The sequence below is a fragment of the Schistocerca nitens genome, chromosome 2 (assembly GCF_023898315.1).
Source record: "Schistocerca nitens isolate TAMUIC-IGC-003100 chromosome 2, iqSchNite1.1, whole genome shotgun sequence".
In the NCBI taxonomy this organism is placed as follows: domain Eukaryota; kingdom Metazoa; phylum Arthropoda; class Insecta; order Orthoptera; family Acrididae; genus Schistocerca; species Schistocerca nitens.
The window spans coordinates 595,250,044-595,262,382 of record NC_064615.1 but is presented as its reverse complement, the minus strand read 5'-3'; the positions used below and the strand labels follow the sequence as shown (position 1 = coordinate 595,262,382).

General features: G+C 40.1%; 1 protein-coding gene across 1 annotated transcript in view; it reads right to left on the bottom strand.

Moving 5' to 3' along the window:
* LOC126236666 (serine-protein kinase ATM) overlaps positions 1 to 12,339 on the bottom strand; it is a 500,205-nt gene that overhangs the window by 64,909 nt on the left and 422,957 nt on the right. The window contains exon 38 of the mRNA XM_049946145.1: positions 8,114 to 8,224. Within this exon, the coding sequence (XP_049802102.1) occupies positions 8,114 to 8,224 (111 nt within the window). The remainder of the gene's footprint in view (positions 1 to 8,113; positions 8,225 to 12,339) is intronic.

Genomic DNA, 12,339 nt, shown 5'->3' with positions numbered 1-12,339 from the left:
TTGGGTGGTGAGTGACAGAACTCGCAGCCCAGGCTGTGGCTACGCCATGTTTCCACATATCCTTTCTCTCAGGAGTGCTAGTTCTGCAAGATTCTCAGAAGAGCTTCTGTGGAGTTTGGAAGGTAGGAGATGAGGTACTGGTAGAATTGAAGCTGCGACGACGGGTCGTAAGTTGTGCTTGGGTAGCTCAGTTGGTAGAGCACTTGTCCGTGAAATGCAAAGGTATCGAGTTCGAGTCTCGGTCAGGCACACAGTTTTGATCTGCCAGGAAGTTTCAGAATCTAAGTAATTATTAAAAAGATTACTTATGGTGTATAGGTTTTTTCAGTGTTACCATCATGTCTTATGCTGAAAGGTTCTCTGTTCATCTTCCTGGCACCTTTACAACACTTGTCAGTTAACTCCCAAGATGCTTTACTTATGTTGCCAGACTGTTCTATTGCTTTGCTGTTAATCTGTTTCCTTAGGTTAGCAATTTCAGTTTTAAACATTTTCTTCATCTGACAGTATTTTTCCATTAAAAACTGCAGATTAGTAGCTTTATAAAGCAGGCTTAGATCATGCATACTCTACCTGAGCCTAATCAGATTATCTGGGAGTTTTTGCGTAAGATTATATCCATTTTGGCAGTGTTTAACTATCTTCTGGATTGGACAGCAGTATTCATAATGACTCAACAGGGATGAGTAGAACTCACCCCATTTTTCATGAGACCCTTTAACATGATACACAGAATCCCATTTTCCACACTTTCACCTAATACACAGAATCACACTTTTCGTTTGCTAGTTTGTGATTTTTGGCACTGAAAAGTTCTTTCTTTTCTCTTTATGGGGATTTTTATCATTACAGTTTGGTTGCCCTATGTTGTATTAATATAATGAGTGACTAGTATCAAGAAATTATTTGACAGTGGTATCACGGGTGCTCGTCTGCTTGCCTTATGACACATACCACATTTTCTGTGCAGAATGGCTATTTACAATAACACTGCCTTGAGCTAGGTGATGATTCCGACCCACTACCTTATATTTCATTTCCAGCTCTTGATATTTTCTATCAAGTTCTTGATATTTGCTGTTGATTGTCACAAAATCATCTGTTTGCACGTTTATTGTTTTTCTTTTGCCTTTAGCATTTTTGTTATTTCATTTTTTTGTAGTACTTTTGAAGCACTGACAGCATGCTCACTCTTATTTGTCTTTTATATATTTCAGATTTACTTTTACACTTTTTTTGTGCTAGCGCTGCTTGCAGCTGATGCACAGGATACTTCTTTCCACATTTTTACACAAATTTTTCAAACGCCATTATCACTTTTTCAAGAAACTGACACATTATTACAAGAAAAAGTTTCACTTGGCACCATCTTACATTACATTGTTCATTTTGCCTGAGTGACAGGAAGGAAGTATGCCACAGTTCGATGGCCAGTTTAATCATATAAAGAGCAAAGTTTATTTTCCTTTCTTTCCCACTTATCCACATGTAACATTCCCTCTGGTCCCAAGGAGTCCTGCCATGATGTCACTGAATTTTCACTGTGAATCTGCTTGGCTGCTGTGTCTTCTGTCTCATTACCATGAATTCTGAAATGTTCCAGTACTCATAAGAATGGAGCCTCTTTACCTGGCTTTTTCGGAGAATCCTATACAGGATTATTTGCTAAGCACTTTGGCTGAATGCTTTGCATGGTGCTATGAGAATCAGAGTGGATGATGAATATCTTCTTATGTGTCCAAGATTGCATATAACTCAGTGACAACAACACTAAATTTTTCTGGGAGGCAAGACCTTGGGACATGATTCTGTGAAAATGATAGAACAGCAAGTAAGTCCTTTGTTGGAGCCATCTGTGTGAGCCATTGCGTCTTTACAGTGTTCCTTTAAAATGCAAGTAAAATTTGCTGTATTCAACTAGTTGTAAACAAGTAATTTATATTTCTACAGGATCTCCCTCCAGTCAAGCCGAATACTTGCTCCAGCACTTCGGGAGAGCTTTTTACACCTACTGTGCTGTCTTCTTCTACAATATTTTTTGCCAAGATGCCTAATGGCTTCATGTCTCATGGGTGGTTCAGGAACAGGTGTTATGCTGGAGCGAGAGAAAGGATGGTGGACTCTTCGGTGGGATTAGTTTTACAGCCACTTTGCATGATCAGAAGCTGCCGCTGGATGACTCACTAACTTCAGAACAGAGGGGTGGTGGCTACTCTGTAAAAAGCTTTTGGTACACTAATGTCCACATTACACAGTTTATTTTCACTTGTTTATAGCACCATCCCCCCAAGACATTTTAAAATTTCCAATTTTAGGTTCCACTAGTGTGGTAGCCATGTGAGACTTTGATCAGCTGACTGACAGAGTGTAAAACGATGAATGATGCCATTTAAAAGGCAGTTTCAGTTGATTAAAACTGTGATGAAATCAATTACAATGCACACAGTTTTATATGATGATAACTTAAATCCTGTTTTTTGTCTCAATCCTCCAACCTGAAGTGAAACTATAATTGATGGTTGTGGAAGCAAGACAGCAAGCAGTAACTCATACATTCGCCTATGAACACAGAAGTCTTTATTGAGCTTTTCACTGTGTTAGTTATGCTATTTATGGCACAACAAAGAGGTAAAGAATTATATTGTCCCCTTGAGGTACACTATTCTGTTGTATAAAATTTTTTGAGTGTGTGTGTGTGTGTGTGTGTGTGTGTGCAGTTTGATAATCAAATGACCACTAAGCAAGAAGAATTAGAATACAATTGGCAGCCTTCCAGAAAATTCCCTATAGTGAAACTGTACCCCCATGTAGTGTTGTATGATTTTTCAATATCAAAGATTACCACTATAAGAGACTGAATGCACAGTAACACTTCCTGGACAGCTTCCAAAACTCACAATAGAAATGGCTAATGAGTTTCTTTCCTCTAATACCCACACGAGGTGACAGTTTACTATTCACTCAAAGATTATTCTCATGCAGGTTGTGAGGGCAACAGGATAACTACTTGTGAACATACTATCCTTCACTGGGCTTAGAAGGGATATCAAAATGGACTCCCATCATGAATGTGGATATAATCCCCGAGAGCATAGGTGGCTGAAAAGATCCATGGAGACTTATTTAGATTCTTTTCTCAATTGATGCCTTGTGCGGTATATACAGGGTGAAGCGAAATTCGTGCACTTGGGCTTCACAGCGCGAATCCTCACATGCTACCGATAAAAAAAATTCGGTCACAAAATTTCATCTAGCGAGTACATCTGGCAGAAAAAGGACGTTAAAGAGTGGCAATCTGGCAACACTGTAACCACATGTATGGTAAATACATCAATCAGGATAAGATGATTGTGCTGTACAGTTGGTGCAGTGGATAGAGTTTTGGATTAGCATGCAGGAGGTAGAGGGTTAGATCGTGGGTTGGGCACATTTTTTTATTTGCTAATTTCATTCTGACATATCATACTGTAATATACACCGTTTCTTAGGTCACATGTATCCTAAATTTACAACATTTTGTAATGCTGAACATAACAAATACTTGGTTAGACAAATAAGAAATACACTGTTGAAACAAAAGACCTGTCACAGGACAGAGTAACTACAAAAACAATATCAATTTAGAGATGCTACAGATGATAGCACAGTACTTGTCATTTATACTACATGTAGTATGAGCACTAATATGTCGCACATTAGCAACCAGTGATAATAAAAATGTCCATATTAATGACCGTATGACCTTCACAGCAGAATACGTTGTAATCAGAACAACAGATGCTCAAAGAGACCTCCCTGTACTTCCAAACATTGCACAACATCCCGGATCATACAGCACTGGACCCTTTGCAGCAAAGCTGCGTCCACAGTAACAAGACTAGCATGAACACGTGCTACCAATTCTTTCACATTCGTCGGTGGAGTAGAGTACGCGTGCTCCTTTAGGTGTCTCCACAGGAACAAATCCAGGGATTTACGTCAGCTGAAAGCAGTGGCCATACAACTGGACCTCCACGTCCAAGCCATTTCCCTGGAAATGTTTTGTCCAAATACTGTCGCACATTAATTCCAGACTGTGGAGGTGCACCATCATGTTGGAACCGTATCCTCTGCCGAACAAGCAGTGGAACATCTTCCAGTACATCAGGCAGATAGTTTGAGAGGAATGCATGATACCTTCGTGCAGTCAACCAGTCAGGCAACATGTAGGGGCCCAAACACCTATCGCTTAATATTCCAGCCCAGATGTTGATACCAAAGCGAACTTGATATCCCCAGTCGCAGCTGACGTGTGGGTTAACCTCACACCAATGGTGGGCATTGTGCATATTGAAGACACCCTCAGGAGTGAATGCTGCTTCATCTGACCATATTACGGTGTTCACGAAGTCATCTTTGGCTTCCTATTGTTGTTGGAACCATTCACAGAATTGTGACCGCTTATGATGATCTGCAGGATGCAGGTGTTGCGTGAAAGCATAATGACAGGAGTGCAGCCCATGCTCGTGCAGCACGTTAATAACCATGCCTTGCAAGACACGCAGCTACCCTGCTACGCTACGTGTACTTCACTGAGGTTCTTGGTGTATGACCTCCAGAATAGCTTCTTCAGTAGCTGGAGTACGGCGAGTGCTTGGACGACCACTGTCACACAATGGTGGAAGGAGAGAATCTGATTCCCGAAGGCGCAGCTCCAGATGACAAAACACATTTTTATCTGGATGGCGTTGACGAGGATATCTAGCAGTATATTCACGAGCAGCAACACCAGCCTTGTATCACATGCACCAAGGCCCAGAAGCATATACACATAGTCATGGGTTGTGTATGCCATACACCTGCCACACTAGTTTAGAGGTTTACAATGAGAAAATTTGATAGTATACACATGTACATTGGAGTCTGTCACGGGCACATTACTCCACCCACAACAAGTCCCTATTGGGTGGACAGCGCGTACCATATAAAAACACCGTCAGTCCTGCACACTGTTCTACCTAACGTGCATTACCCCTCTGACAGATATTGCTCTGCATGATTCATCCCAGCACCGCTAATTGTGAAATGTTCGGTTTCAAATTACACTATTTCCCTAACAGTAACAGACGTGATGTTTCCACAATTTCAATAATAATAATAGTAATGCATTGAGACACATACTAAACAGCATGCAGTTACCAGACTCAATGTTGAAAGGCATAATTAGTGGGACCATGGTGATAACACATAAAAATAGTAACCAAGTTTGGACATTATTCGCAAAGCATGTTGCTTGTCCTACTGGTAACATAGGCCCTAACGAAATGTAATGGACCTATACGAGGCAAGAATCATAGTTGGTACTAATCCATGGGACCATTGGAGGTGGGCACAAGAAAATCAGGTTTTGCATCTGGTAGATGAAGTCGTGCGAATGAATCCATGTCCACGAAATGGAAAGGAGTTCTTTGAAAGCTGATCAATCCTCCATTTCTACGACTGTAGTATGTAAGTGCAAATGTTTTCTAGAAGACCCACTGCAATTGCTGTTGACGATAAAGATGCCAGATACCTGGACTAGATTTACTAAATAAAAAACATATACCTCAACCCAGGATTGAACCATCAATCTCCTGCATGCTAACCCAAAACTCTATCCACTCACGAACTGTACAGCACAACTAATATGAACTGACAGGGGTAGTTACCACACATTTGGTTACAGTGTTGCCAGATTGCCACTCTTTAACGTCCTTTTTCTGGCGGATGTACTCGCCAGATGCAATTTTGTGAGAGACATTTTTTATCACTGGCATGTGGGGAGTCGTGCTGCGAAGCGCGAGTGCACGAATTTCGCTTCACCCTGTATAACAGCACCTGATCCTGGGGCTGTATCCTTAACAGCAGACAAAATATTACCCAGCTCTCCTAAAGAGAACAGGGAATTACATTTTCCTCGGTTGTTTTGACTCAAGTCCATCCAAACCCTCTCTGATGCTTCTTTCTGATGTTTCTCTGTTTCCATCAGACGTCTCCTCATGGAAGTAAGGGGCTACTGTCTGTGCTATAAGAGCTTAAGGAGTGAAAATTGTATCATCATTCATTTTGGCAAATACATGTGACGACCTTTCTCTATCAGAAATCTTCCTGCTTGTCTCCCACACTGTGACGACCTTTCTCTATCAGAAATCTTCCTGCTTGTCTCCCACACTCTAGTGGGAAACTCATTCTTGTCACAGGTTTCATCTGCCTGCACTTGACGGCAGTGTGGCATACTTCTGTCTGGTAAGTGTATGCATACAAGAAAGGGGTCATGGGTCACTTGACTGCAGGTCTAACTTCATCTCTGGAATTTCTGTGAGGACATATGACGAGGAAGGAAAGGTCAGTGGTTGAGAATGACCCTGTGCCTGGGACAAAATGCATCACTTTACTTCTGTATAGAAAAGAATCTTCTTCTGATACAATGATTTGCTGAAGAACTTGATCTGAGGCAGGTGGCATTGAAATCCCAAGGCACGTGATGCTTCAATAAAATCTCCAATAAGTAGTTATGGCAGACGAAATTGCAGAATTAGAACTACAAGTGTCTTTCTGTTAACTGGATTTCAGTGTGGGAAGTACAATGTGCCTTTTCAGTGATGCGTAGATGACCATAGCAAGCAGTCTGGAACCTGATGGTGAGTGGGACAAGAAAGGTGTGCCATGTTACTGAAGTATAATGTCACCCTATTCAAAGCTCTGTCACCACTTAAATTACTCTGTGGAGAAAGTAGGATCCCAGCACAAGACATACAAATTTTGAGGGTTGTGTCCTGAAGATACAGACACAGTGTCTCTCTTTTCATGTGTGTTTCTGCTACTACAGGATAATCAGGTATTTTTTGGGACCCTAATGGCTCAAACACCTGTTGTAATATGTCTTGACCAGTAGGATGTATTTCAGAGGTTTTTCTTTTCTTTCCCCCAAAGGATCCCACCTCTCTGATATAAGAGGTAAATCAAAGTTATATGCATTAAAATATGCATATACAGCTCCGTTGGAGTGACTGAAAATTAAGAGATCTTGTTGTCTGTAAACAGCATTATAGATTACTTGAATAAAAAGACCCTGGAAACAATAATTTAATGAATTAATATTATATGTTGCATACTTAATACAACAAGGGGTAGTCATAAAATTTTAATTATCACATTCATGCAACTAATTTGTTTGTTTGCCTATACATGTCTGCAGCCTCGGTACATACTGAAATCCTTGCACCCCAATGCCAGTAATGTAGTATGCCACTAGAGAATCTGAAACAAGTGGAATAATCAGGTCTACTGCCAGATGCTTGTGTCGCTCTGGCACAGTATTTCGGCCCCGTAACTCATTGCCTTCTTCAGGTAGCACCTGAAGAAGGCAACGAGTTACATGGCCGAAATATTGTGCCAGAGCGACACAAACATCCGGCAGTAGACCCGATTATTCCACATGTCAAGATCTCGCCAGGAAAGCCTGAAGAGTTACATTCTGAAACAAAATGGTGCAGCACAGTGATGTCTCATGTGGTAACTCAACAGAAATGTTACAGCTGTATGAGGCCATTCTAACAAGCCTGCAACATTTCCACTTCTGCTGCTAATGAATTGCCACATGATACTCTATCAATGGGCTGCATGCATGCATGCATGCGCGCGCGCGCGCACACGCACACACACAAACACACACACTGATATTAAAAAAAAAAAAAAAAAAAAACAATGTGAATAAATTAAGGACTTGATGATACCGAAGTCGGCCATAGAGGTTTTTTTGTGAATACATAACGATTGAGGCATCTTTGAGTGTTGTGAGCAATTGTAATGATAGCACATGCAGATGTCTCTCTCTGTCAATGCATCAATTTAAGGTCAGTATTAACTGAACAAGAGTGATAGTTACTAATATAAACATAGCATAATTATGTACATTCCTTGAAATGTCTACAAACCAAAAGTAGCACATTCTCGTGCAGAGTCAAATGAACAGTATTGTACAATCTATTCATTAGGAAATTTATTTGGTGAGGGACATAAAGTGTGGAGATGGATAGAGAGAGAGAGAGAGAGAGAGAGAGAGAGAGAGAGAGAGAGAGAGAGATTCACTTACCAATAATGTTGCTGTATTGACAAGTAGGCTTTACTGGAATGGTCAGTGTTGGTACTAGTACAGTTTCACAGTTCTTTAACTTAGTTAGAAGCTCCCCTCTTGGAATTTGACCTGCAATTGAAATTTTTATGTATAACCCAAATCATGCTGCACTAGCAACTATATTAAAAAAAGATCAGCTGGTATATATAGATGTGCATCAACAGAGACTGGACAATCATTTTCAGCAAGAAGAGGAAATGGAGAGCAGGAATGGTTCTTCATAAACAGAGGAAGTAACATGCCCATCAGGTTTAATTTTGCACCACAATCAAATTTTTTGCTACTATACTAACAAGTTAATGGAAGTGTGTCAATTTTTTCATTGAACTAATTCTTTACAAGTATTTGTATACAGCGTGTTATCATTCTAATTGTTTTTTTCACTGCAGACAAAGACAGATATTACTAATACTATTGTCTTCTCGCAATGCGATGCCCACAATACATACATTGTGTGCACCAGCATTTACTTAATCTACAATTGTACTATCTTGTGAAGTATGATTTAATGGACAGGCACACAAAAGATGTCGGTCACTAAGTTTCACAAGACTATCATTTGTTAAAGAGGCACATAAAAAGCAGTCAACATGAGTGCAAATACGAGCTTCTTATATTGAGGACACTTTCTTTCAGACCTAAAAAATTGTGCAAAAATGCAGATGAAATAAATAATGTGAAGAACAAATCCTACAGATTTCCTGTAGAACATAAACGGAGTGGAGAAATAACTATTTCACTCCCACACATTATTTCCTATCTTACACTTGCCTATGTATAAATATTCATTTCCTTCTAGTTTCAAACCCTGGTCCATGCACACTATTCACATTGTTCTTTCACAGGTATGTTGTATCTTTAGTTTTATTCCTTATGCTCAAAAAATGATTACTGCTTGTAGTTCTTACAATCAGGTCTTCATCACTTCAGCATTGGAATCAACAATATCCTCAATACATATATATCTAAACCACCTGTTCTGAAAGTACAAACAGGTATTCAGTAAAATCATCATACTTGCATATGACTTTTGAGGTTCTGTGCTTCAATCTGTAAAAACGGAATCCATACAGGATCACTTTGTGTCTGTCTGTCCAACGGTTAAGGACCCTTTCTTGCAGGAATGGGTAGATGTAACATGTTCAAATTTATGTCACATATTAAGATCTGTGGTCCCCTGACAGTATAAAATACGGCTTAAAATAGCATTTAAGTCAATTAAATCAAAAGATATGGCCATTTTTGTCACATATTTTGATACTAAAAAACTTGCTCATCAAAAACTATAGGGCACTTCTTGTTGACTTAGAATCACAAAATTTGGCAAGAAGGAAGGTTTTGAAGTAAAGTACAGGAAAAAAACCAAAACTAAAAAACTGTAATAATACAACACAAAAAATATTTTTAACAATGGAAATAATCAATTTTTGACAATATAATGTAATTGGATAGACAAAAAAATATACTCACCAAGCAGCAGCTGGAGAATATACATACATACAAAAAATGTTTTGCTTATGCAAGCTATCAGAGCTAGTGCCTCCTCCTTCCAGCAGAATGGTTGCAGGGGAAAGAAGAGGGGTGAAGGAAAAGGAGGTTTACCGGAGAGGATGAGAAGGAAACACTGATTGTTGGGGACTGCACCAGATGAGATTTGAAAACCTGAGAGCTTAAAGGTGGAAGACAGAAATTACTGCTAAAACATGGATGAGTTAATAAGATGAAAAGCTAAGTACATTGCATGTGCTAGATGTGGGAAGGAGATGGCAAAAAATAGACAGTTCAGAAAATGAAAGATGTAAAAAGCTAAAATGGAGTGAAGAAAGGAGTAGTTACTCTGAAGAATGTTGAGATGGAAGGAATTAATTTAAATTGAAGGCAGGTGGGTGAAGAGAATCAAGGACACGTTGCAGTGCTAGTTCCCGTCACCGAGTTCTGAGAAACTGGTGTCTGGGGGAAGAATCCAGATGGTATGTGTGGTGAAACAGGCACCAATGTCATGACTCATGTTGTATAACATGCTTTGCAACAGGATATTGCATGTTGTTGGTATACACTCTCTGACTGTGCCTATATATCCTAACTGATAACTTGGTGGTAGTCCTGCCGATGTAAAAAGCCGAACAGGGTTTACATAACAGCTGATATATAACATGTCTCATATTACAGGTGGCTCTCCATTTGATAGTATATGTTTTGCCAGTTACAGGGCTGGTATAGGTGGTGGCAGGAGGGTGCATAGGGTAAGTCTTGCAATGGGGATGGTCGCAAGAGCCATAAGGGTAGGGAGATGGGTGCAGAAGCAGCAAAGGGTCTGACAAGGATATTGTTGAGATTGGGAGGGCGATGAAAAGCTGTTCTAGGTGTGGTGGGCAAAATGTCGGACATAATGGATCCAATTCCAGAACATGATATTAAAAAGTCATTGTGTTGTTGATGTAGCTGATTAACACCTTCAAGGTCAGGATAATACTGAGTGGCAAGTGATGTGCTCTGAAGCTGTTTTTTGGAGGGATCAGCGGTAACAGGATTGGTGTGACAGCCTGGAAAATCTGCTTTCAAACTAGGCTGGTAGGGTAGTTACATCCAGTGAAGGCTGAGGTGGGATAACTTGTTAAAATTCCTGGGCTCTCTGAATACCTTCTCCAAATTAAAGTTCACATGATCCTATTCCAAATCCCATGCCACCTTCCAAGATGTTGATCTCACCCTCACTGTAGACCAGCTACACTTTTCTGTCGACATTAAATCTACTAACAGCCAACAGTACTTACATTCTGACTGTCGCCATCCTTTCCATGTCAAACGTTCTCTCCCATACAGCCTTGGCATTCAAGGGAAACGTATTTCTTCAGATGCAGACTCTTTACAGCAGCACGCTACCATCCTCTCCTCAGCCTTCAATGGACATTAATTACCCCACCAGATGTATTGAATCATATTATTTTTTTCATTCTTTTCTTTTCTTATACATACAAGCTATATGTAAACTGAATGAGTTATAGACACCGCCAAAGGTAAATTAATGAGTAGTTTTATGGCAAGGATAATGTTTTGATACATCGTTAAATATCTGTATGAAACAATGTAAGAAATACTCTCTTCAATTTATTGATTCCTATATCTACACCCTTTTTGTTTCGAGAAGTGGTAGCGTACGGATATATACTTGGATCCGTCATACCACCATTGTTAAAAATGGGTATTTTAACTGTTCATTAAAAATATTATATAAAGTTATTAGAAAAGGAATATTTATTTGCACCATTATATAGTCAACACCCATCTGTTCATCATTTCACTCACCGCTGAAATCCTGCATCAAGAGGTTCCGTGCAGATAATAATAATTTAAGCAGTATCTGAAGGAGCGTTCCTGCACTGACATTGTCATAATCAAGACTAAACGCAATGGAATTAATGTGAGGATCGGCAATTTCAATGGTTGTTCAAAAGCAGATTTCCTGCACCATCATATCCAATCCTGGTACTGCTGATCCCTCCAAAAAACAATTACGGAGCACATCGCACAACTCGTAACTCAATATCATCATGACCTTGAGTGTGTGAATCAGCCACTTCGACAAGGCCATGGCTTCCTAACATCACACCCTGAAATGATACACATTCTGTCTGAGATTTTGCCCACCACACCTAGAACAGCTTTTCGTCGACCTCCCAATCTCCACAATATCGTTGTCAGACTCTGTGCTCCTTCCGCACCCATCTCCCTACCCTAGTGACCATTCCTGATGGCTCCTACCCTAGTGACCATTCCTGCTGCAAGACTTGTCCTATGTACCCTCCTACCACCACCTACACCAGCCTTGTAACTGGCAAAACATATACTATCAAATGGAAAGCCACATGTGAAACCACAACAGCTGTTATTTAAACACCATTCAGTCTTTTAAATCAGCATGACTACCACCAAGTTATCAGTTATGATGAATGGGCAGAGGAAGACGGTGCATACCGGCAACACACAATATCCTGTTGCAGAGCAGGCTATACAACATGACAGTCGGGACTTGGTCTTGTTTGACCACATGCGCCATCTGGATTCTTTCCCCAGATACCAGTTTCTCAGAACTCCACAGGTGGGAACTAGTGCTAACAGGTTGGCATATCAAGTTCAAATCTATCATCCCTTGGTGTTGTAAGACATTTAAGCTTATAAGTAAA